This window comes from Leptodactylus fuscus, chromosome 8 (genome assembly GCF_031893055.1).
Source record: "Leptodactylus fuscus isolate aLepFus1 chromosome 8, aLepFus1.hap2, whole genome shotgun sequence".
NCBI lineage: Eukaryota > Metazoa > Chordata > Amphibia > Anura > Leptodactylidae > Leptodactylus > Leptodactylus fuscus.
Window position 1 is genome coordinate 91,891,891 of NC_134272.1, and position 27,967 is coordinate 91,919,857.

At 48.2% G+C, this 27,967-nt stretch overlaps 1 protein-coding gene across 1 annotated transcript; it reads left to right on the forward strand.

Annotated features, from left to right (window-relative positions):
- Positions 1–677: 677 nt before the first annotated feature.
- Positions 678–27,420, forward strand: MAP3K2 (mitogen-activated protein kinase kinase kinase 2). Its single transcript, XM_075284677.1, has 17 exons — positions 678–1,018; positions 4,252–4,317; positions 8,665–8,783; positions 9,750–9,790; positions 18,274–18,373; positions 18,476–18,589; positions 18,996–19,095; positions 19,169–19,299; positions 21,177–21,256; positions 21,516–21,583; positions 22,147–22,239; positions 23,320–23,526; positions 23,710–23,858; positions 24,459–24,590; positions 24,673–24,802; positions 24,944–25,121; positions 26,501–27,420. Exons 2-17 carry the CDS (start codon positions 4,314–4,316, stop codon positions 26,724–26,726), a joined length of 1,872 nt encoding a protein of 623 aa, XP_075140778.1. The 5' UTR covers positions 678–1,018; positions 4,252–4,313; the 3' UTR covers positions 26,727–27,420.
- Positions 27,421–27,967: the final 547 nt, after the last annotated feature.

A 27,967-nucleotide genomic window follows, 5' to 3' on the forward strand; every position in this document is an offset into this window, starting at 1 on the left:
CACTTAGCGTTCGTTTCCCACTTCATATGGCTACTGCCTGGGCTAATAGTTTGGAGGACTGGAGGGGTCGGCTGGTCCCACAGTGAAAAATTATTGAGCAACGACACTGCAAGAGCTTTGCCCCGGTTGTAGCTGTTGCAGTTTCTGCTTCTGAGGATCTGGTCACAGGATGACGTCACATTTCTCATGTTTTTTTCATAATTCCTGCAGACTTTCTGCACAATGCCAGATTTTATGCATTGTTATGGTAATTGTGGAAAATACCCCCATATTTAACTGCACTGTGTGCACACAGCCTTAGAAAACCGGTTTCCAAATTAAAAAAAACAAAACCTGCTGCTGGCAATAGCAACCAGATTCCAACCAATCAGATTCCAGCTTTTAAGGAGCCTAGAAAATGAAAGCAGCCACCTGATTGGTGGTTACAGGCCACTCTTCAGCGTTGCTTAGTAATAGATGTCCCGCCCTCGGGCTGTCGGTCTCTCAGTCTCAGGTTTCAGTATTTTAGGTTTTTACTCTATTTTGCCGTCTTAGTAAATTTCCAGCCACCTGTCAATCAAACTGTCGTGGGGACCGCCCCTTGTTTGGATGACGTAGCCACGCCCTGTTTTGTCATGAAGACCCCGCCCCCCCCTAATCGTCGTCAACGCCACGAAGGAGCTTGAGCCCGCCCCCCGTGACGTCACGTGTCTGGACGCTGTGTGTTCTGCTGGCTGTTCCGCTCACCCGTCGCCACCCGGTTACCTGGGGAGATTCGGGATCCGCCGCTGAGGCGACGTGTCCAGGACTGACCCCGGAGTGCGCGCCAGTCTCACAGGATTGTAGTCCCCGCCGAGTCCGAATGGCCGCCATTTTGTGACAGGGCCGCTGGAGAGCTACGGAGAGGCAGACTCATGTGACTGGTCCCCGGTCGGAGAGAAGAGCTGCCCCCGGGCCTGTGTCCCCCCGGACCCCGGGTGGAGCGGGCTGGGGGGCGGAAGAGTGGTGACAGGAAGCAGCTGGGCCTGTCAGTCCTCAGGTGAGTGCACCCCTTCCTCAAATATCAAATACTTCATGTCTGGACGGACTGACATCATGGTTCCGTCCAGTCCCCCCCTCCGTCCTCATGGTTCCGTCCAGTCCCCCCCCTCCGTCCTCATGATTCTGTCCAGTCCCTCCCCTCCGTCCTCATGGTTCTGTCCAATCAACCCCCCAGTCCTCATGGTTCTGTCCAATCAACCCCCCAGTCCTCATGGTTCTGTCCAATCAACCCCCAGTCCTCATGGTTCTGTCCAATTCCCCCCCTTCTCATGGTTCTGTCCAATAAACCCCCCTCCTCATGGTTCTGTCCATTCCCCTCCCCCCTTATGGTTCTGTCCAATTCACCCCCCCCCCTTATGGTTCTGTCCAATTCACCCCCCCCCTTATGGTTCTGTCCAATTCACCCCCCCCCCCCTTTATGGTTCTGTCCAATTCACCCCCCCCCTTTATGGTTCTGTCCAATTCACCCCCCCCCCCTTTATGGTTCTGTCCAATTCACCCCCCCCCCCTTTATGGTTCTGTCCAATTCACCCCCCCCCCTTATGATTCTGTCCAATTCACCCCCCCCTATGGTTCTGTCCAATTCACCCCCCCTCTCCTCATGGTTCTGTCCATTCCCCCCCCCCCCCTCTCCTCATGGTTCTGTCCAATCCCCCCCCCCAGTCCTCATGGTTCTGTCCAATCCCCCCCCCCCCCAGTCCTCATGGTTCTGTCCAATCCCCCCCCCCCCCCCAGTCCTCATGGTTCTGTCCAATCCCCCCCCCCCCCAGTCCTCATGGTTCTGTCCACCTATCACCCCAGATCCAGCCTCCAGGTAAGTGACCGGTAGGGAGTGCGGTGGGAGATAAAATTCTATAGGATCCCCCTTTAATTCTGTCACCCCATTAGGGAGCCGCCCCCCTCTCTGCTCGGGACCCTGCTCTCCTGTCCTACTGCTGGGGACCCCCTCAAAAATACAACAGAGTTGTCATCTATTAAGCGTTTCGAGGGCCTGGGAAAGCTGTGTGCAGGAATAACCATTGGCAGATGTTTAGGACCGGACATGTCAGGGCGCCGCTAACACCAGAGACGTTCCGTCACCTAAAGCAGTGTCTGTAAGGGGGTGCTCACGTTACCGTAGTGTCCGTTGCTCGCATCTGCTAACAGAACCGTCCTACGTCTGTTTTGCGTGAGATTTTCTCTGTTGTCCTTTACACCGCACACCGACTTGTGTGTCTGTTCCAATAACGAATTTATGATGAACCGCGAGTGGCCGTTATTTTTCTTTACCATTAATGTCTATGGCTGACGGTGCGTAAGGGACCGGCGCCCGTAGTCTGTCCGTTATTACTGTCTGTTTTTTTAAATTTTTCTGTGCAAAAACAAATGAGAACGGCCATCCAGCGTTAGTGTGAACCCGGCCCAAGCCCCTCCCCATCTACCCGGAGATCTAGTATTGTTCTCTTTTGGGGCCCAGGTACTTGAAAACGTACACCTGGAAGGCGAGAGGTCTGAGGAGCCGCTGCAGCGCCGCTCACCTCCTCCTCTCTTGTGCCGACATGGGGCACAATGTCACCTGGAGCTTATGTTTGTGCCGGGTTGTCAGACTGTGGACTGTTGTCGGCCTATCCTGCCCTCGGCGGTGTGGTGTGACCCTACTGCGGCGAGCTGGGTGTGATGAAATCTCCTACATCAGCTCTTCACTTCCCTTTTCTCGGCGCCTTGCACAGACTGTTACATAGTGATGGCGGAGGATACGTTGTGTACAGCGCTGCAGCACTTGTTGGTGCAGGAAGAAACAGGAAATGACACCTGGCAACTGGACTCTCTCTTAATTTGGGGGGTAACCTGATTGTGGGGGTCTGCAGCTCCTTCAGTGTCAGCCCTGCATAATGCATCTCAGCCATAGAATCAGACAAGATCAGGACTTTACTGCATGTCCTAGCGTCGTGCCATAGCGGTCTCTTCTGTGCTGGTGGTTTGTTGCAATGTATCAGTCTGAATGCAATTGTATCAAACCCTCAGCTGTGGGAAGTGTTAGGTACAACCTGGATCTGGAAGATGTAGGCACTCGGCATGGTATAACCCCTGTATTACTGTCTAGCAGGGCGCTCCTACATACCTTGTACTGATCTGCAGCGGTGCCACGCTGCTCTGTCAGACTGACTCTTATATGTAAGGACTTGTTCTGCTACTTTTTTTGTCTTACTTGTTGTGTTCTTAATTTTTTTATTATTTGGGTTGATATTTTAGGGTCTTCTGAGCAGCTCTTCATAGTTATGGTCTTTAGTTGCAATAGCTTCAGCTTGGCTGTTCCAGCATACCTGTCGGATTGTCCTGACCAGCGTCTCTCCTGTCCTTAGGTGCGTGTATTGAGAGCTCTGCAGGTGCATATATATATATATATTGGGGTCTCCTATATATCAGGGGGGTATGCATTGACCTCACATCAGTTCTTGGACTGTTTTCTCTTGCTGCAGGCAGTGCATGCTCCTAAAGATTTGCAGCAGACTATGGTATTACTTTCTAGCTCGCGTGGTCATTGGCCTCCGTGGCTGAGCAGGTTTTTGGCCTTGTGCACTTGCTACAGTCTTGGGTTCCTGCTTTCTTAGTTGACATCTTGGGTGATCTAGTTTGGAGGTTTCTTTCCACTTCCATCCCCATCTTTTGTACGGGGGCTGATCCTTGTCACCTTGGTGCCCACTCCACAGTATTGGCAGTAGTTGCCTGTTCTCGTCTTCCCAGTAACATTTCTGGAAATTCTAGTCCCGGGGGTAAAGCTGCTTCCAGTGTTGCCTGTTTTTAGTGTTTAGTCTGCGGAGCGCTCCGCCGTCTGCACGTAATGTTCTGCAGCATCTTATTTTTATACTTCAGGAACAGCGCACAACCATATTAGAGCTAGAAACTCGATCTGTCTGCTGCCTGGGAAATAAGCGGAGTGATTTTTGGGTAGAATCTTCAGGTCTGCTGCTCTTGTATTTCCAGCCGGACTGGTTTGTAGGTTTTCGTTCTTGCATTGCTTTTACTTGCCTAGTTTGTTTCTTTGATGTGACGCCCCCTTGTGGTCTCTGGGGGGATCTCTGCTAGTAATGTATGGGGAGACCTGGATGCATCAGCCCTACAGACATCAATACAGTCTTACTGAACCATACAAGGTGTCTGCCTACCTTGTGCTCTATACTGCTGGGTTTGCTTTGCTTTGATGCTTCGTTCTTATGCAAATCTGTATAAAGTATTTCCTTCTTGTTGCAGGAGAGAGACTGTACATGGGACGCTCATCTCCCTGAGCGGATTGCTAGTCCCTGGCTTCCATCATGGGTAAGTTACATGGTTATCGTTGAAACTGTCTGAGCTGTAGAGCGGTGCAATGTCTCAGTTCACATCAGATGTATTAGATTATGAGATTTGTGCTGCTAGTATGTAGCGCTCGCAGCGAATGGTCCAAACCAGGGTTTCTCAGACTTGAGGCGCATCTACCAATTAATTTGTATCAGAAGAGTGAAACACGTCCTAAGGAGGCAGATAATCTTGCATGAAGGCATCCGGTCATTAGTGTCACGGCACCCTGTAGGGTTTGCAAGGCTCCCATATTGGGGATCACTGGTTTAGACTAATTGCAGCAAATCCTCTGCTTGAAAAAGTATTATGAAAGCGTGGGGGGGTCTCATACTTGTAACTAAGGCTAGGTTCACACTTGTGCTGGGCCTCTCCATCATTTGGGTCTTCTAGAGGACAATGGAGAGCCTGATCACTGAAACAGCAGTTACCTGCGGACCCTATAGACTATAATGGGGTTTATAGTCCTATGGAGTCTCTAATGCAGATGCTCATCTAGTCTAAGCAAGAGGATGAACATGGCGATATCTAGTTGTAATGTTTTTTTTTCATCATAGAATTTTTAAAGGGATTGTCACAGACGATAAACATGAATCAAACCATCAGGAGGTGTAGAGGGCAAAAATGTTCTGATACTTACCTGCATCCCTCCAATTCCCCATCCTACCCTGTTTTAGGCTGCCCATAACCTTCACCCCTCTGTTTCCATACAAAGTGGCTAAACTGGTGACCTCACACGTCGCAGCCAAACCCCCGGCCCACCAGTATATGATATGTGATATGCAGGTCCAGTTGAAGCAGAGTTGCCTGAAAGTATGGTTCATTGCTCAGATTCTTACAAAATTATTTGCTTTTCAGACATTCAGCATTCTATATTGCTGTTCCTGAGTTACATCCTGTATTATACTCCAGAGCTGCGCTCACTATTCTGCTGGTACAGTCACTGTGTACATACATTACATTACTTATCCTGTATTATACCCCAGAGCTGCGCTCACTATTCTGCTGGTACAGTCACTGTGTACATACATTACATTACTTATCCTGTATTATACTTCAGAGCTGCACTCACTATTCTGCTGGTACAGTCACTGTGTACATACATTACTTTACTTATCCTGTATTATACCCCAGAGCTGCGCTCACTATTCTGCTGGTGCAGTCACTGTGTACATACATTACATTACTTATCCTGTATTATACCCCAGAGCTGCGCTCACTATTCTGCTGGTACAGTCACTGTGTACATACATTACATTACTTATCCTGTATTATACTTCAGAGCTGCACTCACTATTCTGCTGGTACAGTCACTGTGTACATACATTACTTTACTTATCCTGTATTATACCCCAGAGCTGCGCTCACTATTCTGCTGGTACAGTCACTGTGTACATACATTACTTATCCTGTATTATACCCCAGAGCTGCGCTCACTATTCTGCTGGTACAGTAACTGTGTACATACATTACATTACTTATCCTGTATTATACTCCAGAGCTGCGCTCACTATTCTGCTGGTACAGTGACTGTGTACATACATTACATTACTTATCCTGTATTATACTCCAGAGCTGCGCTCACTATTCTGCTGGTACAGTCACTGTGTACATACATTACATTACTTATCCTGTATTATACTCCAGAGCTGCGCTCACTATTCTGCTGATACAGTCACTGTGTACATACATTACATTACTTATCCTGTATTATACCCCAGAGCTGCGCTCACTATTCTGCTGGTGCAGTCACTGTGTACATACATTACATTACTTATCCTGTATTATACCCCAGAGCTGCGCTCACTATTCTGCTGGTACAGTCACTGTGTACATACATTACATTACTTATCCTGTATTATACTCCAGAGCTGCGCTCACTATTCTGCTGATACAGTCACTGTGTACATACATTACTTATCCTGTATTATACTCCAGAGCTGCGCTCACTATTCTGCTGATACAGTCACTGTGTACATACATTACTTATCCTGTATTATACTCCAGAGCTGCGCTCACTATTCTGCTGGTGCAGTCACTGTGTACATACATTACATTACTTATCCTGTATTATACCCCAGAGCTGCGCTCACTATTCTGCTGGTGCAGTCACTGTGTACATACATTACATTACTTATCCTGTATTATACCCCAGAGCTGCGCTCACTATTCTGCTGGTACAGTCACTGTGTACATACATTACATTACTTATCCTGTATTATACTCCAGAGCTGCGCTCACTATTCTGCTGGTACAGTGACTGTGTACATACATTACATTACCTATCCTGTATTATACTCCAGAGCTGCGCTCACTATTCTGCTGGTACAGTGACTGTGTACATACATTACATTACTTATCCTGTATTATACTCCAGAGCTGCGCTCACTATTCTGCTGGTACAGTCACTGTGTACATACATTACATTACTTATCCTGTATTATACTCCAGAGCTGCGCTCACTATTCTGCTGGTACAGTCACTGTGTACATACATTACATTACTTATCCTGTATTATACTCCAGAGCTGCGCTCACTATTCTGCTGGTGCAGTCACTGTGTACATACATTACATTACTTATCCTGTATTATACTCCAGAGCTGCGCTCACTATTCTGCTGGTACAGTCACTGTGTACATACATTACATTACTTATCCTGTATTATACTCCAGAGCTGCGCTCACTATTCTGCTGGTGCAGTCACTGTGTACATACATTACATTACTTATCCTGTATTATACTCCAGAGCTGCGCTCACTATTCTGCTGGTACAGTCACTGTGTACATACATTACATTACTTATCCTGTATTATACTCCAGAGCTGCGCTCACTATTCTGCTGGTGCAGTCACTGTGTACATACATTACATTACTTATCCTGTATTATACTCCAGAGCTGCGCTCACTATTCTGCTGGTACAGTCACTGTGTACATACATTACATTACTTATCCTGTATTATACTCCAGAGCTGCGCTCACTATTCTGCTGGTACAGTCACTGTGTACATACATTACATTACTTATCCTGTATTATACTCCAGAGCTGCGCTCACTATTCTGTAATCTCCTGGTCCTCTTTCTTCCATGCTTTGTGTAGTTTTCTTTCGGCTCTCGTGTCTCGCTCTTATTCTGTTGTCGCCTCCCTTATGACTCAGGTGATCTGTAATATTTGAGCTCTGATTCTTGCAGGGCAGTAATAACTTTCTCTCCACTCTTGGCTGCAGCTGCTGCAGAACATCTTGTTTGTTGTGGTTTCACCTTCCTCTGGCATGTAAATCTCTCTCTCTCCACAGCAGCCTGAGGGGGCGCCATTGTTTTTGCAGAATAAATCAGCCTGAGGGAGGATTGCGGTGTATAAACACATGATGTCATGTCTCGCCCCAAGCATTGTATTCAGGGTCAGACGGGAATCCCAAGTGTTAATAATGGCGGCATTCATCCCGTCCCTGGCTCTGTGGCTGGCAGCGGCTCCTGGCTATAGTGACAGGCTGTGTTAGTGGGGGGGGCAGATATATATGCACTATAGGGGGAAACACATTGGCACCTCTGCAGTATGTTGTGCCGTAGCCCTCACTAATACTCCAAGTCTCTGCTTGCTGTCCATAGACACCGCACAGTCTTGTTTGCTTCCACCATTTGTAAACCCTCCTGATCTTTCTGGGAACGTTCTCCAGTTTTTCTCCCGTCTAGACATCAGCAGGACAGATCGCTGTGCGGTCAATTCAGCGTAAGACCAAAATTGCACCCTATGAATATATTTGTTTTGGAACGTTAGGAGGGTAAATCCGTCTTGTGATGTGGAATCCCTGTAATGTGCCATTTCTGTACGATTGGAGCGGACCTGATCTCCGTGCCCCCCACCCCCAAGATCCTGAAAGTGAATGCCACTTGCTGCTGATTCAGCACTTTATCCAGGTCTAGGTTTTCCCTGCGCTGATCCTGCTGACGTTGCCCTAGTTTTCCTGTGGCCTCTTCGGTCTCAGCATTGTAACCTGCACGGAGGGCACATGGATGGTATTTGTGTGGACCATGGACCCCACACATGTCAGGGCCCAATCCCAGAGAATAGATCCCCTGAGCCCTGATACACCATGGTCTGTATGAGGCTATAGGAATGGGTCTGTCCATGGAAAACAAATGTGCCCAGTGTCTTAGGGTGTCTTCACACAGGACCGCTCTGTTGGAGTTGCGGTGGCTCCGTGTCTATTGGTTTTTATTGAGACATGTCCATTAGTCAGCCATACTTCTAATGCACAGAAGGAATTTCCAGCCATTTAGTGGATCTTTTCCTGCAGCGTTTTAACCAGGCGTCATTGTCTCCCTGCAGATGAGCAGCAGGCGCTGGACTCCATCATGCAGGATCTGGTCGTCCTCCACAAGGCCAGCAGACCGTCCCTGCCTCTGCACGAAACCAGTGTGACCAAAACCTCCTCTCCCAAGAAGCAGGTAGGTGTCTGTACAGACTGAGACCTTCCCTCGTGTGCTCCCGCTGCAGAGAAGTAGGGGAGAAACGTCATAAATAAATGAAGAGAAAACGATCTACATCTAATGAGACGTCATAAGTAATAGACGGAGACACCACATAAATAGACAAAGGTATAGAAGATATGAGGGAATGAATATATAACATTGTATATCCTGAGTAAGACACTTTAAAGGGATCCTATCATTAAAACAGCGGCGGCCCCAATGCAGCGAGAGATCTCTCCAGCGCCGCCTCCATCTTCTTCAGGAACGGGTCTTCTTCGCGTCTTCTTCCAGCTTTGGCTTCAAACTTCTAGGCCTCTGGCAGTCAACTGAGCATGCCCACAGGCCACAAGAAAATGGCCGCTTACAATACTGTGTAAGTGGCCATTTTCTTGTGGCCCGGGCATGCGCAGTCAGCTTTGCCCGAGGCCTAGAAGTTTGAAGCCACCACTGGAAGAAGATGCCAAGAAGACCCGTTCCTGAAGAAGATGGAGGCGGTGCTGGAGAGATCTCTCGCTGCATTGGGGACGCCTCCAGTGCTGTTGCTGCTGACTCTGCACATTCTGAGTCTGAGCATGGGGCGGGGGATATCGTGGATTAAACTATATACAAGGGGGAGTGTCTTAGACCACAAAGTATACTGTGCACACAATAATCAGACTCTCCTCCTGTGTATGGGGTAGACTGGCTGAGAACGGTGTAGACAGGGTACTTTGAGTAGATGTTACTGTACACTGGAGGAGTCACACCACATATTTTAACTTTGCATCTCGCATTAATTGTGAGATTAGTATTCTGAACTTTTTGAAGGGGTTGGACACTTATTGATTTTCCAAATGTAAAAAAAAATAAATCTGCAAATAAAGTTCCTTAGATTGGATGTGGCTGGAGCTGCAGCCCTGTACGGGTCTCTCTGATGTCTGGGATGTCCTTACTGTTTTGCAGAATGATGTGCGGGTTAAGTTTGAACATCGTGGAGAGAAGAGGTAAGAGAGTAACGTGGTCCTGAGCTGCACAGAACACGGGTTTAGGGGTTATGGCTTTATGGGGGCGTAGTATTACCAGAAGGCGGTAATAATAATAACCAATAAGACTTCCCCTTATAATTCTCTGATCAGGGGACCTGACACATCGCAGGAGCTGTGTCCGGCTTCTTGGTGTCTTACATCTACCTTCACTGATCCCTCACGTTTCCAGTCTGTAATATGTTCTGCATTTATCAATGCCTGCACGTGACACCGAGCAAAGGTTACCCCACACCCGCTGCACACCCTGTACTACTAAGTGTCATTCAGGGCAATAGGATTAGATCCGAAGTGAAACTCTAATTTCAGATAACAATTTGCAAGCCGTTAGATGGGACTAATAACTGAGGATTTAGCCATGTGGGTGATGGTGCAGAGAAAAATGTATCTCAAGTGTATCTCAAGGGGGGGGGGGGGGTGACAAGTTTACTGACTTGTCATTAAACTACATTTACCAAGTTACTTTTATTTGACGTCTCCTGGAACAAAGATCATAAGTGTGAACCTAATTCAGTTACCAATGTGGCTGGCGTCAGCCCTCTAGCATAGCAGGGATGTGTGAACTGCAGAGCTGAGCGCCATCATATTCCCCAGCACTATAATCACTGTCCCCTATAGGGCTCACAATCCCTATCAATGGGTGTATCCCAAAAACTGGGAGAACATACAAGGGCTGCAAGGCATCAGTGCTGACCTCTGAATGGGACCGTACCATTGGGAGTGCCAGAGATAGCGGAGACCTCAGCAGTCCATCCCCCAGCAATAAGTCTCTTCTCACCTACCCTGACACAGACAGCCTCTTATTTGGTTGCACATGCCTGCAATAGGTTCAGTCTGTTTGAAGACAAATGGTTGGAAACTTTTATCTGAAGATGCCCCCAAAGGTGTCCATAACACTTCTTACATCCATAAAATTGTATCCTCAAACGCTATCTGACTTACACAGCTCGGTCTGTATGCAGTGAGCTCCCCCTGGTGGTGGCGGCTGCTGCTGGGAGACGGAATCTTGATTGTGTGATGTTAAAGGGGTTTTCTGGGTTAAGCTATTTATGGCCTATCCTGAGCGACACTGCCAGCGCCCGGCCGCCATACGCGAGACAGAACTTCTCTTTCCAGCTCTGTATAGTGTATTAGGGTAGGTGGTGAAACTGGTCCTATAAAGCTGATCATGTATTTGTGGCCTATCCTGACTGAAGATAACCCGTAAATGTCATAAGACTGTACAACCACTTTAAGTGGGTGGTTTAAAGTTCTCACCTCAGTAAAGATGGATAATGGATGTGCAGCGAGATAACCGTACACGTGACTATATATACGTGATACTCGCTGCCGCTTGTAGTGCACTTCCCAGGTGCCGTCTTTCTTGCTCTGTAATGTTGCTGCCGCTTGTAGTGCACTTCCCAGGTGCCGTCTTTCTTGCTCTGTAATGTTGCTGCCGCTTGTAGTGCACTTCCCAGGTGCCGTCTTTCTCTGTAATGTTGCTGCAGCTTGTAGTGCACTTCCCAGGTGCCGTCTTTCTCTGTAATGTTGCTGCAGCTTGTAGTGCACTTCCCAGGTGCCGTCTTTCTTGCTCTGTAATGTTGCGGCCGCTTGTAGTGCACTTCCCAGGTGCCGTCTTTCTTGCTCTGTAATGTTGCTGCCGCTTGTAGTGCACTTCCCAGGTGCCGTCTTTCTTGCTCTGTAATGTTGCGGCCGCTTGTAGTGCACTTCCCAGGTGCCGTCTTTCTTGCTCTGTAATGTTGCGGCCGCTTGTAGTGCACTTCCCAGGTGCCGTCTTTCTTGCTCTGTAATGTTACTGTCGCTTGTAGTGCACTTCCCAGGTGCCGTCTTTCTCTGTAATGTTGCTGCCGCTTGTAGTGCACTTCCCAGGTGCCGTCTTTCTTGCTCTGTAATGTTGCTGCCGCTTGTAGTGCACTTCCCAGGTGCCGTCTTTCTTGCTCTGTAATGTTGCGGCCGCTTGTAGTGCACTTCCCAGGTACCGTCTTTCTTGCTCTGTAATGTTGCGGCCGCTTGTAGTGCACTTCCCAGGTGCCGTCTTTCTTGCTCTGTAATCTTCCTGCAGCTTGTAGTGCACTTCCCAGGTGCCGTCTTTCTCTGTAATGTTGCTGCAGCTTGTAGTGCACTTCCCAGGTGCCGTCTTTCTCTGTAATGTTGCTGCAGCTTGTAGTGCACTTCCCAGGTGCCGTCTTTCTCTGTAATGTTGCTGCCGCTTGTAGTGCACTTCCCAGGTGCCGTCTTTCTCTGTAATGTTGCTGACGCTTGTAGTGCACTTCCCAGGTGACGTCTTTCTTGCTCTGTAATGTTGCTGCTGCTTGTAGTGCACTTCCCAGGTGCCGTCTTTCTCTGTAATGTTGCTGCAGCTTGTAGTGCACTTCCCAGGTGCCGTCTTTCTCTGTAATGTTGCTGCAGCTTGTAGTGCACTTCCCAGGTGACGTCTTTCTCTGTAATGTTGCTGCAGCTTGTAGTGCACTTCCCAGGTGACGTCTTTCTTGCTCTGTAATGTTGCTGCCGCTTGTAGTGCACTTCCCAGGTGCCGTCTTTCTCTGTAATGTTGCTGCAGCTTGTAGTGCACTTCCCAGGTGCCGTCTTTTTCTGTAATGTTGTTGCAGCTTGTAGTGCACTTCCCAGGTGACGTCTTTTGCTCTGTAATGTTGCTGCCGCTTGTAGTGCACTTCCCAGGTGCAGTCTTTCTTGCTCTGTAATGTTGCGGCCGCTTGTAGTGCACTTCCCAGGTGCCGTCTTTCTTGCTCTGTAATGTTGCGGCCGCTTGTAGTGCACTTCCCAGGTGCCGTCTTTCTTGCTCTGTAATGTTGCTGCAGCTTGTAGTGCACTTCCCAGGTGCCGTCTTTCTTGCTCTGTAATGTTGCTGCCGCTTGTAGTGCACTTCCCAGGTGCCGTCTTTCTTGCTCTGTAATGTTGCTGCTGCTTGTAGTGCACTTCCCAGGTGCCGTCTTTCTCTGTAATGTTGCTGCAGCTTGTAGTGCACTTCCCAGGTGACGTCTTTCTCTGTAATGTTGCTGCAGCTTGTAGTGCACTTCCCAGGTGCCGTCTTTTTCTGTAATGTTGCTGCAGCTTGTAGTGCACTTCCCAGGTGACGTCTTTTTCTGTAATGTTGCTGCAGCTTGTAGTGCACTTCCCAGGTGACGTCTTTCTTGCTCTGTAATGTTGCTGCCGCTTGTAGTGCACTTCCCAGGTGCCGTCTTTCTTGCTCTGTAATGTTGCTGCCGCTTGTAGTGCACTTCCCAGGTGCCGTCTTGCTCTGTAATGTTGCTGCAGCTTGTAGTGCACTTCCCAGGTGCCGTCTTTCTTGCTCTGTAATGTTGCTGACGCTTGTAGTGCACTTCCCAGGTGCCGTCTTTCTTGCTCTTTAATGTTGCGGCCGCTTGTAGTGCACTTCCCAGGTACCGTCTTTCTTGCTCTGTAATGTTGCGGCCGCTTGTAGTGCACTTCCCAGGTGACGTCTTTCTTGCTCTGTAATCTTCCTGCAGCTTGTAGTGCACTTCCCAGGTGCCGTCTTTCTCTGTAATGTTGCTGCAGCTTGTAGTGCACTTCCCAGGTGACGTCTTTCTTGCTCTGTAATGTTGCTGCCGCTTGTAGTGCACTTCCCAGGTGCCGTCTTTCTCTGTAATGTTGCTGCAGCTTGTAGTGCACTTCCCAGGTGCTGTCTTTCTCTGTAATGTTGCTGCCGCTTGTAGTGCACTTCCCAGGTGACGTCTTTCTTGCTCTGTAATGTTGCTGCTGCTTGTAGTGCACTTCCCAGGTGCAGTCTTTCTCTGTAATGTTGCTGCCGCTTGTAGTGCACTTCCCAGGTGACGTCTTTCTTGCTCTGTAATCTTCCTGCAGCTTGTAGTGCACTTCCCAGGTGCCGTCTTTCTCTGTAATGTTGCTGCAGCTTGTAGTGCACTTCCCAGGTGACGTCTTTCTTGCTCTGTAATGTTGCTGCCGCTTGTAGTGCACTTCCCAGGTGCCGTCTTTCTCTGTAATGTTGCTGCAGCTTGTAGTGCACTTCCCAGGTGACGTCTTTCTTGCTCTGTAATGTTGCTGTCGCTTGTAGTGCACTTCCCAGGTGACGTCTTTCTTGCTCTGTAATCTTCCTGCAGCTTGTAGTGCACTTCCCAGGTGCCGTCTTTCTCTGTAATGTTGCTGCCGCTTGTAGTGCACTTCCCAGGTGCCGTCTTTCTTGCTCTGTAATGTTGCTGCTGCTTGTAGTGCACTTCCCAGGTGCCGTCTTTCTTGCTCTGTAATGTTGCTGCCGCTTGTAGTGCACTTCCCAGGTGCCGTCTTTCTTGCTCTGTAATGTTGCTGCAGCTTGTAGTGCACTTCCCAGGTGACGTCTTTCTTGCTCTCTGTAATGTTGCTGCCGCTTGTAGTGCACTTCCCAGGTGACGTCTTTCTCTGTAATCTTCCTGCAGCTTGTAGTGCACTTCCCAGGTGCCGTCTTTCTCTGTAATGTTGCTGCCGCTTGTAGTGCACTTCCCAGGTGCCGTCTTTCTTGCTCTGTAATGTTGCTGCTGCTTGTAGTGCACTTCCCAGGTACCGTCTTTCTCTGTAATGTTGCTGCAGCTTGTAGTGCACTTCCCAGGTGACGTCTTTCTTGCTCTGTAATGTTGCTGCCGCTTGTAGTGCACTTCCCAGGTGCCGTCTTTCTCTGTAATCTTCCTGCAGCTTGTAGTGCACTTCCCAGGTGCCGTCTTTCTCTGTAATCTTTCTGCAGCTTGTAGTGCACTTCCCAGGTGCCGTCTTTCTCTGTAATGTTGCTGCCGCTTGTAGTGCACTTCCCAGGTGCCGTCTTTCTTGCTCTGTAATGTTGCTGCTGCTTGTAGTGCACTTCCCAGGTACCGTCTTTCTCTGTAATGTTGCTGCAGCTTGTAGTTCACTTCCCAGGTGCCGTCTTTCTTGCTCTGTAATGTTGCTGCCGCTTGTAGTGCACTTCCCAGGTGCCGTCTTTCTTGCTCTGTAATCTTCCTGCAGCTTGTAGTGCACTTCCCAGGTGCCGTCTTTCTCTGTAATGTTGCTGCCGCTTGTAGTGCACTTCCCAGGTGCCGTCTTTCTTGCTCTGTAATGTTGCTGCTGCTTGTAGTGCACTTCCCAGATGCCGTCTTTCTCTGTAATGTTGCTGCAGCTTGTAGTGCACTTCCCAGGTGACGTCTTTCTCTGTAATGTTGCTGCCGCTTGTAGTGCACTTCCCAGGTGCTGTCTTTCTCTGTAATGTTGCTGCCGCTTGTAGTGCACTTCCCAGGTGACGTCTTTCTCTGTAATGTTGCTGCAGCTTGTAGTGCACTTCCCAGGTGCCGTCTTTCTTGCTCTGTAATGTTGCTGCCGCTTGTAGTGCACTTCCCAGGTGCCGTCTTTCTTGCTCTGTAATGTTGCTGCCGCTTGTAGTGCACTTCCCAGGTGCCGTCTTTCTCTGTAATGTTGCTGCCGCTTGTAGTGCACTTCCCAGGTGCCGTCTTTCTTGCTCTGTAATGTTGCTGCCGCTTGTAGTGCACTTCCCAGGTGCCGTCTTTCTTGCTCTGTAATGTTGCGGCCGCTTGTAGTGCACTTCCCAGGTGCCGTCTTTCTTGCTCTGTAATGTTGCGGCCGCTTGTAGTGCACTTCCCAGGTGCCGTCTTTCTTGCTCTGTAATGTTGCTGCCGCTTGTAGTGCACTTCCCAGGTGCCGTCTTTCTTGCTCTGTAATCTTCCTGCAGCTTGTAGTGCACTTCCCAGGTGCCGTCTTTCTCTGTAATGTTGCTGCAGCTTGTAGTGCACTTCCCAGGTGCCGTCTTTCTCTGTAATGTTGCTGCAGCTTGTAGTGCACTTCCCAGGTGCCGTCTTTCTCTGTAATGTTGCTGCCGCTTGTAGTGCACTTCCCAGGTGCCGTCTTTCTCTGTAATGTTGCTGACGCTTGTAGTGCACTTCCCAGGTGACGTCTTTCTTGCTCTGTAATGTTGCTGCTGCTTGTAGTGCACTTCCCAGGTGCCGTCTTTCTCTGTAATGTTGCTGCAGCTTGTAGTGCACTTCCCAGGTGCCGTCTTTCTCTGTAATGTTGCTGCAGCTTGTAGTGCACTTCCCAGGTGACGTCTTTCTCTGTAATGTTGCTGCAGCTTGTAGTGCACTTCCCAGGTGACGTCTTTCTTGCTCTGTAATGTTGCTGCCGCTTGTAGTGCACTTCCCAGGTGCCGTCTTTCTCTGTAATGTTGCTGCAGCTTGTAGTGCACTTCCCAGGTGCCGTCTTTTTCTGTAATGTTGTTGCAGCTTGTAGTGCACTTCCCAGGTGACGTCTTTTGCTCTGTAATGTTGCTGCCGCTTGTAGTGCACTTCCCAGGTGCAGTCTTTCTTGCTCTGTAATGTTGCGGCCGCTTGTAGTGCACTTCCCAGGTGCCGTCTTTCTTGCTCTGTAATGTTGCTGCAGCTTGTAGTGCACTTCCCAGGTGCCGTCTTTCTTGCTCTGTAATGTTGCTGCCGCTTGTAGTGCACTTCCCAGGTGCCGTCTTTCTTGCTCTGTAATGTTGCTGCTGCTTGTAGTGCACTTCCCAGGTGCCGTCTTTCTCTGTAATGTTGCTGCAGCTTGTAGTGCACTTCCCAGGTGCCGTCTTTCTCTGTAATGTTGCTGCAGCTTGTAGTGCACTTCCCAGGTGCCGTCTTTTTCTGTAATGTTGCTGCAGCTTGTAGTGCACTTCCCAGGTGACGTCTTTTTCTGTAATGTTGCTGCAGCTTGTAGTGCACTTCCCAGGTGACGTCTTTCTTGCTCTGTAATGTTGCTGCCGCTTGTAGTGCACTTCCCAGGTGCCGTCTTTCTTGCTCTGTAATGTTGCTGCCGCTTGTAGTGCACTTCCCAGGTGCCGTCTTGCTCTGTAATGTTGCTGCAGCTTGTAGTGCACTTCCCAGGTGCCGTCTTTCTTGCTCTGTAATGTTGCTGACGCTTGTAGTGCACTTCCCAGGTGCCGTCTTTCTTGCTCTTTAATGTTGCGGCCGCTTGTAGTGCACTTCCCAGGTACCGTCTTTCTTGCTCTGTAATGTTGCGGCCGCTTGTAGTGCACTTCCCAGGTGACGTCTTTCTTGCTCTGTAATCTTCCTGCAGCTTGTAGTGCACTTCCCAGGTGACGTCTTTCTTGCTCTGTAATGTTGCTGCCGCTTGTAGTGCACTTCCCAGGTGCCGTCTTTCTCTGTAATGTTGCTGCAGCTTGTAGTGCACTTCCCAGGTGCCGTCTTTCTTGCTCTGTAATGTTGCTGTCGCTTGTAGTGCACTTCCCAGGTGCCGTCTTTCTTGCTCTGTAATCTTCCTGCAGCTTGTAGTGCACTTCCCAGGTGCCGTCTTTCTCTGTAATGTTGCTGCAGCTTGTAGTGCACTTCCCAGGTGCTGTCTTTCTCTGTAATGTTGCTGCCGCTTGTAGTGCACTTCCCAGGTGACGTCTTTCTTGCTCTGTAATGTTGCTGCTGCTTGTAGTGCACTTCCCAGGTGCAGTCTTTCTCTGTAATGTTGCTGCCGCTTGTAGTGCACTTCCCAGGTGACGTCTTTCTTGCTCTGTAATCTTCCTGCAGCTTGTAGTGCACTTCCCAGGTGCCGTCTTTCTCTGTAATGTTGCTGCAGCTTGTAGTGCACTTCCCAGGTGACGTCTTTCTTGCTCTGTAATGTTGCTGCCGCTTGTAGTGCACTTCCCAGGTGCCGTCTTTCTCTGTAATGTTGCTGCAGCTTGTAGTGCACTTCCCAGGTGACGTCTTTCTTGCTCTGTAATGTTGCTGTCGCTTGTAGTGCACTTCCCAGGTGCCGTCTTTCTTGCTCTGTAATCTTCCTGCAGCTTGTAGTGCACTTCCCAGGTGCCGTCTTTCTTGCTCTGTAATCTTCCTGCAGCTTGCAGTGCACTTCCCAGGTGCCGTCTTTCTCTGTAATGTTGCTGCCGCTTGTAGTGCACTTCCCAGGTGCCGTCTTTCTTGCTCTGTAATGTTGCTGCTGCTTGTAGTGCACTTCCCAGGTACCGTCTTTCTCTGTAATGTTGCTGCAGCTTGTAGTTCACTTCCCAGGTGCCGTCTTTCTTGCTCTGTAATGTTGCTGCCGCTTGTAGTGCACTTCCCAGGTGACGTCTTTCTTGCTCTGTAATGTTGCTGCAGCTTGTAGTGCACTTCCCAGGTGACGTCTTTCTCTGTAATGTTGCTGCCGCTTGTAGTGCACTTCCCAGGTGCTGTCTTTCTCTGTAATGTTGCTGCCGCTTGTAGTGCACTTCCCAGGTGACGTCTTTCTCTGTAATGTTGCTGCAGCTTGTAGTGCACTTCCCAGGTGCCGTCTTTCTCTGTAATGTTGCTGCCGCTTGTAGTGCACTTCCCAGGTGCCGTCTTTCTTGCTCTGTAATGTTTCTTTACTGTCTTTAGCGGCAGGTTTGTGACTTTCTGGGACTTTTGAGATGTGATTTCCATGTGAAGGCAGAAACCGTCTGGGCTAAAGCCTCTCTAATCTCTTGTTTACAGGATCTTACAATTCCCCCGACCGCTCCTGTTGGAAGACCTGTACGCCAAAGCGAAGGTGGCCTTTGGGCAGTGCATGGACCTGCACTACAGCAATAATGAGGTACAGTGTTAGAGACCGTCTCTTTAGACATGCTTAGACGTTGCGCTGTTAGTTACAGTCTCTTATTAGCTTCAGTCTCTACCTGCCTGTTCTTGTCTGTAGCTGGTGATCCCACTGAAAACCCAAGATGATTTGGACAAGGCGGTGGAGCTGCTGGACAGGAGCGCGCACATGAAGAGCCTGAAGATCCTGCTTGTCCTACATGTTCACAGTCAGGTAAGAAACTGCACTTCGCCTCATCTCTGATCTACATGGACACACAATCTCCTCCGCCGCTCTGCTGGGGATGAGGTTTTCTATTGTGTGATCCTTGACTGCTATGAGGGTCCTTAAAGGGTTTATCCAATTTCTGCTATTGTTGGCTGTGCCTCAGGAAAGGCCTTCAATATTAGATCTGCAGGAGTCTGACACCCGGGACCCTTGCAAATCGCTGTACCGAGACAACGTAGCTCCTTGTAATGTTGTACATTAATTGTCTGATGGGCTATTGTAAGGAATCGGGGGGGGGGGGGGGGGGGGGTTAAATAAACCAGTTTAGGAGGGATGTTGTTACAGGTACTGTTGTGTTTACCAGAATCTAGAAGTGTCTGATTTTTTTTTTTTTTTTTTTTTGGCTTTTTAGGCCACCCGACTGTGTGAGATGGAGCACATGCCTTCCCTAGAAGATCTGGATAATACAGTGTTTGGAGGGACTGAGACAAAAGACAGAATGCCAGTGATGGGTAGGTAGAGGAAAACCGTGCCCCTTGTCCCCACAGCCAAGGGTATGACTTACTATTATAATTCTGCTTCTAGGAAATCAAACCCGGGATAGGAGTTCTCCACCGCCAGGTTACATTCCAGACGAATTGCATCAGGGGGTTAGAAATGGATCCTTCACGAGCATAAACAGTGAAGGGGAATTCATTCCAGAAAGCATGGACCAGGTACAAGTGCTCCTAATATCCTAATATAGCATACTATATATACTAGAGTATAAGCCGAGTTTTTCAGCACAGTTTTTGTGCTGTAAAGGCCACCCTCGGCTTATGCTCCAGTCAAGCAAAAAAATAAAATAAAATTTTGGGAGGGGGGTGGAGGAGTCTATGACCAGCCGCAATAGTAATGTATAGAATAAAATCTTCCATAAAGTAGTGAAAAAAAAAAACTTTAAAAAAAAATTAAAATAAATAAAAGTTCTAAATCCCTCCTTTCCCTAGAATACATATAAAAGTAGAAAATTACTGTGACACACAAACACATTAGGTCTCCCTGTGTCTGACAGTGCCCGGTCTACTGAATATAGGGGATCTGCAGTGCTTCTGTTCTGTCAGGAAGGGGTTAATAGGAGCACTGCAGATACCCTATAGTCAGCACCCAGCATCTACTGCACCCAAAAACTCTGACCATTTTAGTTTTTGAAATTTTCCAGTAGCTGCTGCATTCCTGCTCCCCCCCCCCCCCCAGGCTTATACTCAAGTCAATAAGTTTTCCCAGTTTTTTGTGGTAAATTGACAGGCCTCAGCTTATATTCAGGTCGGCTTATACTCGGTATAATTTTTTCTAAGTACCACGTCGGAATAGCCTTAAGAAAGACTATTCTTCTCCTACCGTTTTGTTGTCTTCTCCGTGCCGCCGTTCGCCTGCAATCCTGGTTCTTGTCGGTATGTAAATTAGCTCTCTAGCAGCACTGAGGGCGGGCACCAGCACTCAGACAACACTGGGGGTGTCCCCAATGCTGCGAGAGAACTCTCTCCAGCGCCGCCTCCATCTTCGTCAGGAACGGCCTCTTCATCTTCTTACTTCTAGGCCTCGGGCAGAGCAAACTGCGCATGCCCACAGGCCCCAAGAAAATGGCCACTTACAATACTATGAAAGTGACCGTTTTCTCGTGGCCTATGGGCCGGAGGCCTTAGACGTTAGGGGGCGTTCACACTACCGTCTGTGTCCGACAGGTAGTGTCCGTTCAAAATCTTGCACAGACATTAGGAGCAGACACTAGCTGTGTCCGTAACACTTGTCATTCATTTAAATCATGGGTAGGGAACGTACGGCTCTCCAGCTGTTGCAAAACTACAACTCCCAGCATGCATACTTGCTCTGCTGTTCTTGGAACTCCCATCGAAGTGAATGGAGCATGCTGGGAGTTGCAGTTTCACAGCAGCTGGAGAGCCGAAGGTTCCCTAGCCCTGATTTAAATGGTGATCGGGTGCATTCTTTTGCACTCCGTGCCTGTCCTTCACTATCCGCTTGTAAAGATGTCCGACTTTTCAAGCGGACAGAAAAACCCGACATGTAGGGTCAGGGTCATGTTAGGGTCAGCTAGTGTCCGCTCCTAATGTCCGTGCAAGATTTTGAACGGACACTACCTGTCGGACACTGATGGTAGTGTGAACGCCCCCTTACAAGTCACCGTCGGAAGAAGAGGCTGAAGATGATGCTGCTGAAGAAGAGGAGGCGGCGCTGGAGAGAGTTCTCTCGCAGCATTGGGGACACCCCCAGTGCTGTCTGAGTGCTGGTGCCCGCCCTCAGTGCTGCGAGAGAGTTCATTAGCATACTGACAAGAACCGGGATTGTAGACGAACAGCGGCACGGAGAAGACAACGGAAGATGGGAGACGAATAGTCTTTCTTAAGGCTATTCCGAAGTGGTACTTAGAAAAAATGTCGTCTGAGTGATAGGATCCCTTTAAAGACTTTTCATGTCCTCTGACCATCCTGCCGCTATCACAAAACATGAAAGGTCGTCTTTATGGACTTGGATACTAATTTTGGAAAGCCGAGCTTCATGTCTGCTAAATTTCTTCTGTGTTCTCACATTGTAGATGTTGGATCCTTTGTCTCTGAGCAGTCCTGAGAACTCTGGCTCGGGGAGCTGCCCGTCCCTGGATAGCCCTTTAGATGGGTAAGTCTCATCTACTAGTTGTCAGTCTTGGGGTGTGTTAAGGTATCACAAGGCCAAATATTGTAAGAAATCCACACGTATGGGACATGCTAGGCGTTTTTAGATCTTCCACTGAGTTTGCTGAGCTGCATTTTCTTCCCATGTGATATCTTAGAGAATTCACCCTGTGTATCTGCAGCAAACTGCAGTGTCTGAACAGAACCTTATCTCCCCTGGGTTTTGGATGACGAGTGAATCGTGTTTATCTTCTCTTACATAGGGAAAGTTATCACAAGTCCAGAATGCCGAGAGCTCAGAGCTACCCTGATAATTACCAGGAGTTTTCAGGTGAGTCTCCGTCACCCGCCCGCTCTTTAGATAAGCGACACTCTGAATAACTGAAATAGTCGTCACTTGAGATGATCGGAATCAAAAGGTCAGGTTAATGTTTCGCTGTTAAGAATTCAGCAGACTTCATTATAGAAGCACAGAAAATGGAGGGTAAAGGTCAAAGGGCTTATCCAGGATTATGTGTGTATATGTGTATATATATATATATATATATATATATATATATATATATATATATATATATATATATATATATCTGCAATGTCAGGCAAACTGTAGACCAGTGTGGCGCTGATATATGTGTGTGTGTATATATATATATATATATATATATATATATATGTATATGTGTATGCGTGTATATACTGTTTTAGCAGTCCAGCTCTCCATCGTTTGGTTTCCCGGGGATGAGCCCAGGGCAGACGTGACCCTAGCCCCTGCCGCCTCCTTCCGTATGAACATAACAGCGGTTACACATTCAGACTACTTTTGAGTTCAGAGTCTATGGCAGTGCCACAGGTGGTCTTGAGGATTCATCTCTGTTTTATTTCCCATATTAGAATACGACATTCCAGTGTTTGAAAAATTCGGCAAAGGTGGCACATACCCAAGGAGATATCACATCTCATACCTTCATCAGGATTACAGCGATGGTGAGAGGAAATACGTTATATGCAAATTCAACTGGGGCTACCTGTGTGTAGGTGAGGTAGTCAGACATCATGAAATTTCAGCTAAATGTATTGGCCGCCATGTTTTGGCTGCTTGCTGGGGATTCATGAGTTGAGACTAGGGTTGAGTAATTGTGTTCGGAAAAGATTGGATGGCGATCGTGAAATTTTCTCGATCGCAATTGGAATTCCGAACACGATCTTTTTAGGTGGGAATCGAGTGGTGATTATTTCCCACAATGCTTTGCTACTGGCCAAGCATTGTGGGAAAAGCTAAGACTGTTAGCCATTCTGAGCGGAGTGTATACTCAGTGTGAAGGCTCCGCTGCAGTTCCATAGGAATGAATGGAAGCGGCCGTTACACAGCCTTAACCCCCTGCGCGCCGGCTGCGTCCATTCATTCTAATGGGAGACTAGCTAACATCTCTAGTGGCTACTTACCTGCAGAGATGGCTGGTCCAGTGCCCGGTGTTCTCGTTCTTCTTCGCCTCGCTGCCCCCGCCTCCCAGGTTAGTGTTAAAGAGCTAGGAAGAAGGCGGGGCTTGTGGCTTAGGAGCGTGTGGGTGGGTACAGGGCGGGGAGACGTGACGTCTCCCCTCCCAGTACCCGTCCACACTCTCCTAACCTGGGAGACAGGGGGCAGCAAGGCGAAGAAGGAGGAGAACACCGAGCACCGGACCAGCCATCTCTGCAGGTAAGTGGACACCAGGGGGGGCTAAGTAGCCAGAGGATTAAAAAAAAAATCACTACACAGCGTGGATTCTAACAATTAAAGCGTTCAATTGTTAGATTTCATGCTGTATAGTGAATAGGATTGTTTCTAAAATCCGATCTCCGATTAGTAAAAAAATCCCTTTGACTTGCATTGGGATCGGAATTGGGATAGAGATCGGGTTCGAATGAAAAATGATTGGAAATCTGATTTCAAAATCGATCCTGAAAAGTCAAGATCGGCTCAACCCCAGTTGAGACCTCAACAGATTACAATCCTGTGGGTGGCCACAAGTGACAAAGTTAAGCAAATGCCCATGATACATTCGAGTTCTGTTTTTTTATTTTCAGGCCGAAAAACGTTTCCAAGAGCCAGAAGAACCCAGGGTAACAGCTTCCGCTCTCCTGTCAGCTTCAGCCCCACAGATCACTCTCTGAGCACCAGCAGCGGCAGTAGCGTCTTCACCCCTGAATATGAAGACAACCGGCTGCGGAGAAGAGGGAGTGATATAGACAACCCCACCTTAACCGTGATGGATATCAGTCCCCCCAGCCGATGTAAGTGCCATGGCCAGCATTGCATCTCCTGACAGCATACCCTCTGTATGACATGGCGGTATCATATGCCTGGCATGTCTTTATAGATCAGAAGTCATAAGTAAGTGACCTTACCTTGGGGTCACAAGCAAGAATCCAAGGTAAATTATTGACTTAAAATGTAAATGTCCTGTATGTTTGCAGCGCCACGTGCCCCGTCAAACTGGAGACTTGGGAAACTCTTAGGGCAGGGGGCCTTCGGCAGGGTGTATCTATGCTACGATGCCGATACTGGGAGAGAACTGGCTGTGAAACAAGTTCAGTTTGATCCAGACAGTCCGGAGACCAGCAAGGTAACCAGTCCACCTCCCACACACGCATTGCAGGTTATTTGTATGTATTTTAAGGGTTTATAGACCTTTGCAATAATGGTTTTGTTGCTGCAATGCATCTAAAAGGGGGGGCAATGGTTCGAATTTTCAAAATATCCAGTTTTGTGTCTGCAGCGCCTATGTCTCTCCATTATTTCGGGTCCACTGCGGCCTGATCCTAAGATTGTGCGTTAAGGCAATTGTTTGTGGCCAAAACTGCATCTTTACAGTGGCTGAGTTGGTGAAGGAATCCTCCTTAGTCTAAGGCCCCACGTAGCGGGACACAGCCAAAAAGCGCTGCGGTGGAAACGCAATAGGTTTTTTCCCGCAAAGCTTTTCACAGAAAATCCAGCGTTTTCCTCTGAACTTTATGCTTCAATTTCTACCTATAGGGAAACCGCCAACGTAAGTATAAGAGACATGCTGCGATTTCCCAAAAAAAAAAAGTGAAGGTTTTGGTAATGGCGGCATTCCACTGGCCTTATTTTTCTGCAGTGTTCGCTTTGCAGAGTCTGTAACATGCCGTGGCGTTTATACCACGCGGGGCCTCAGCCTTACGGTTTTCCTTGTTTGTCTTTCTAGGAAGTGAATGCTCTAGAGTGTGAAATTCAGCTGCTGAAAAACCTCCTTCACGAGCGTATTGTTCAGTATTACGGCTGCTTGAGAGATTCCCAGGAGAAGACGCTCTCTATATTCATGGAGTACATGCCAGGGGTGAGTAGTCTGGTCTGTGCGAGGAACCTGCCGGTACCGAAGACGCCAGCTCAGAAAGGCTAACCTGATTTATTGCCCTTAGGGATCAATAAAGGACCAACTTAAGGCTTACGGAGCGCTTACAGAGTTCGTCACCCGGAAATACACCCGACAGATCCTGGAGGGCGTCTACTATTTGCACAGTAACATGATTGTACATAGAGATATTAAAGGTGGGTTCACGGGTCGTGTCTCAGATCCCCAATAATTAGACTTTTGACTGAGGGGGTGGTGGTGGGAAGCCTCCTTTTAGTGTTTGGCTGAGGGATCCTGAAGAGCTCCCGTCACAATATGGGCTTATGTTTACCCCTCAGGAGCGAATATTCTGAGAGACTCTTCAGGCAACGTCAAACTGGGGGACTTTGGAGCCAGCAAACGCCTCCAGACCATCTGTCTTTCTGGTACTGGCATGAAGTCTGTCACCGGCACTCCATACTGGATGAGCCCAGAAGTCATTAGCGGGGAAGGTTATGGAAGGAAAGCAGATATTTGGTAAGTATAGAATTCAGTCAACTTAGCAAAGTGTCCAGCAAAGTGAATGTTCTTGGGAAATACATTATTAGTATTGTACAGTCACTGTGTACATACATTACATTACTTATCCTGTATTATACTCTAGAGCTGCGCTCACTATTCTGCTGGTGCAGTCACTGTGTACATACATTACATTACTTATCCTGTATTATACTCCAGAGCTGCGCTCACTATTCTGCTGGTGCAGTCACTGTGTACATACATTACATTACTTATCCTGTATTATACTCCAGAGCTGCGCTCACTATTCTGCTGGTGCAGTCACTGTGTACATACATTACATTACTTATCCTGTATTATACTCCAGAGCTGCGCTCACTATTCTGCTGGTACAGTCACTGTGTACATACATTACATTACTTATCCTGTATTATACTCCAGAGCTGCGCTCACTATTCTGCTGGTGCAGTCACTGTATACATACATTACATTACTTATCCTGTATTATACTCCAGAGCTGCGCTCACTATTCTGCTGGTGCAGTCACTGTGTACATACATTACATTACTTATCCTGTATTATACTCCAGAGCTGCGCTCACTATTCTGCTGGTACAGTCACTGTGTACATACATTACATTACTTATCCTGTATTATACTCCAGAGCTGCGCTCACTATTCTGCTGGTGCAGTCACTGTGTACATACATTACATTACTTATCCTGTATTATACTCCAGAGCTGCGCTCACTATTCTGCTGGTACAGTCACTGTGTACATACATTACATTACTTATCCTATATTATACTCCAGAGCTGCGCTCACTATTCTGCTGGTGCAGTCACTGTGTACATACATTACATTACTTATCCTGTATTATACTCCAGAGCTGCGCTCACTATTCTGCTGGTACAGTCACTGTGTACATAATTACATTACTTATCCTGTATTATACTCCAGAGCTGCGCTCACTATTCTGCTGGTACAGTCACTGTGTACATACATTACATTACTTATCCTGTATTATACTCCAGAGCTGCGCTCACTATTCTGCTGGTGCAGTCACTGTGTACATACATTACATTACTTATCCTGTATTATACTCCAGAGCTGCGCTCACTATTCTGCTGGTACAGTCACTGTGTACATACATTACATTACTTATCCTATATTATACTCCAGAGCTGCGCTCACTATTCTGCTGGTGCAGTCACTGTGTACATACATTACATTACTTATCCTGTATTATACTCCAGAGCTGCGCTCACTATTCTGCTGGTACAGTCACTGTGTACATACATTACATTACTTATCCTGTATTATACTCCAGAGCTGCGCTCACTATTCTGCTGGTGCAGTCATTCAGTTTGTCCAGTGATTCTTGATCTTTCTGTTGCAGGAGTGTTGGCTGTACGGTTGTGGAAATGCTGACTGAGAAGCCTCCGTGGGCGGAGTTTGAGGCCATGGCTGCCATTTTTAAGATCGCCACTCAGACCACCAACCCGCAGTTGCCAGCAAATGTATCGGACCATACCCGGGACTTCCTGAAAAGGATTTTTGTAGAGGCTAAGCTGAGGCCGTCGGCGGAGGACCTCCTTAGGCACACGTTTGCGCAGTGTCACTAGTGACTTCCCGCCTCCCTTCAGCTCTTCCTTATCGCTGCGTTCCTTCCTTCCTTCCAAAGCCGATGGCACTTTAAAGCCGACTAAAGATTCCGCAGATTGACAAGAGAGACTTTTTGCGATTCCTCTCGATGATTCCTCCCGTGTTGTTTGAAGGCCGGAGGTCTATGGGCTAGTGATGCTTGTGGCTTACGACTCTTTTTCTTCCCACAAGGTACAGCGACGTTACTCCAAGATGAAGCACTTTAGAACATTTCCTTCCCGGTCAGGTAGAGACGGGAAACTTCTGGTACAAAAGAGGAGTAAATTGTGAAGGACGTGAGCCATGAGGCATGTGGCAGCTTTACATTGTGCCCCGCAGGGCGGCACTGCTGGGGATCACAGCTGCTTTCCAGTTTTCGTTAGATGTTTTATGTTTTTGGTTTACGTTATCCCTACAAGTGTAAAAAGGGAAACCATCAGCAGGGAGAGATACTCCTATGGCCACAGCCCCTCTAATGAAGCCTATGATTACTAGAAAGTAGGGAGTGCACCTTCATGGCGCATGTCATGTCCTTCATCCCAGTCCCTCACTGGCACTTTGGGGCAGTTTAAAGGGATCCTATCACTAAAAATCAATTTTTTTCTCCCTACCCTAGGAATAGCCTTAAGAAAGCATCTTCTTCTCCTACCTTTCATTGTCTTCTCTGCGCCACTGTTCCGTAGAAATCTAGGTTTTCATCGGTATGCAAATCAGTTCTCTCGCAGCACTAGGGGCGGTCCTCGGCGCTCAAACAGCACTGGGGGCGTCCCCAATACTGCGAGAGAACTCTCCATCGCCGTCTCCATCTTCTTCAGAAACAGTCTCTTCACGCGTCTTTTTCCAGCGCAGGCGGTCAAACTTCTAGGCCTTGGGCAGAGCCGTCTGTGCATGCCCGCGACCACAAGAAAAATGGCCGCTTACATAGTAAGTAAGCGGGCGTTTTCTTGTGGGCATGGGCAGTCGGCTTTGCCCTAGGCCCGAAGCCTGGAAGTTTGACCGCCCGCAGCGGAAGAAGACGAGTGAAGAGGCTTCTCCTGAAGAAGATGGAGGCAGTGCTGGAGAGTTGGCGACGCCCCCAGTGCTGTTTGAGTGCTGAGGACCGCCCCCAGTGCTGTGAGAGAGCTCAACGAAAACCGGAATTTCTACCGAACGGCAGGGGCGGAGAAGACAATGAAAGGTAGGAGAAGAATGGCCTTTAAGGCTATTCCTATGTGTCAACGAG

Bases quoted from the DNA above. Each gene is read 5' to 3' on its own strand.
- MAP3K2 (XM_075284677.1), top strand. The intron at 18,590-18,995 runs GTAAGAAACTGC...TTGGCTTTTTAG, and splicing joins TCCTACATGTTCACAGTCAG to GCCACCCGACTGTGTGAGAT. The intron at 19,300-21,176 runs GTACAAGTGCTC...CTCACATTGTAG, and splicing joins TTCCAGAAAGCATGGACCAG to ATGTTGGATCCTTTGTCTCT.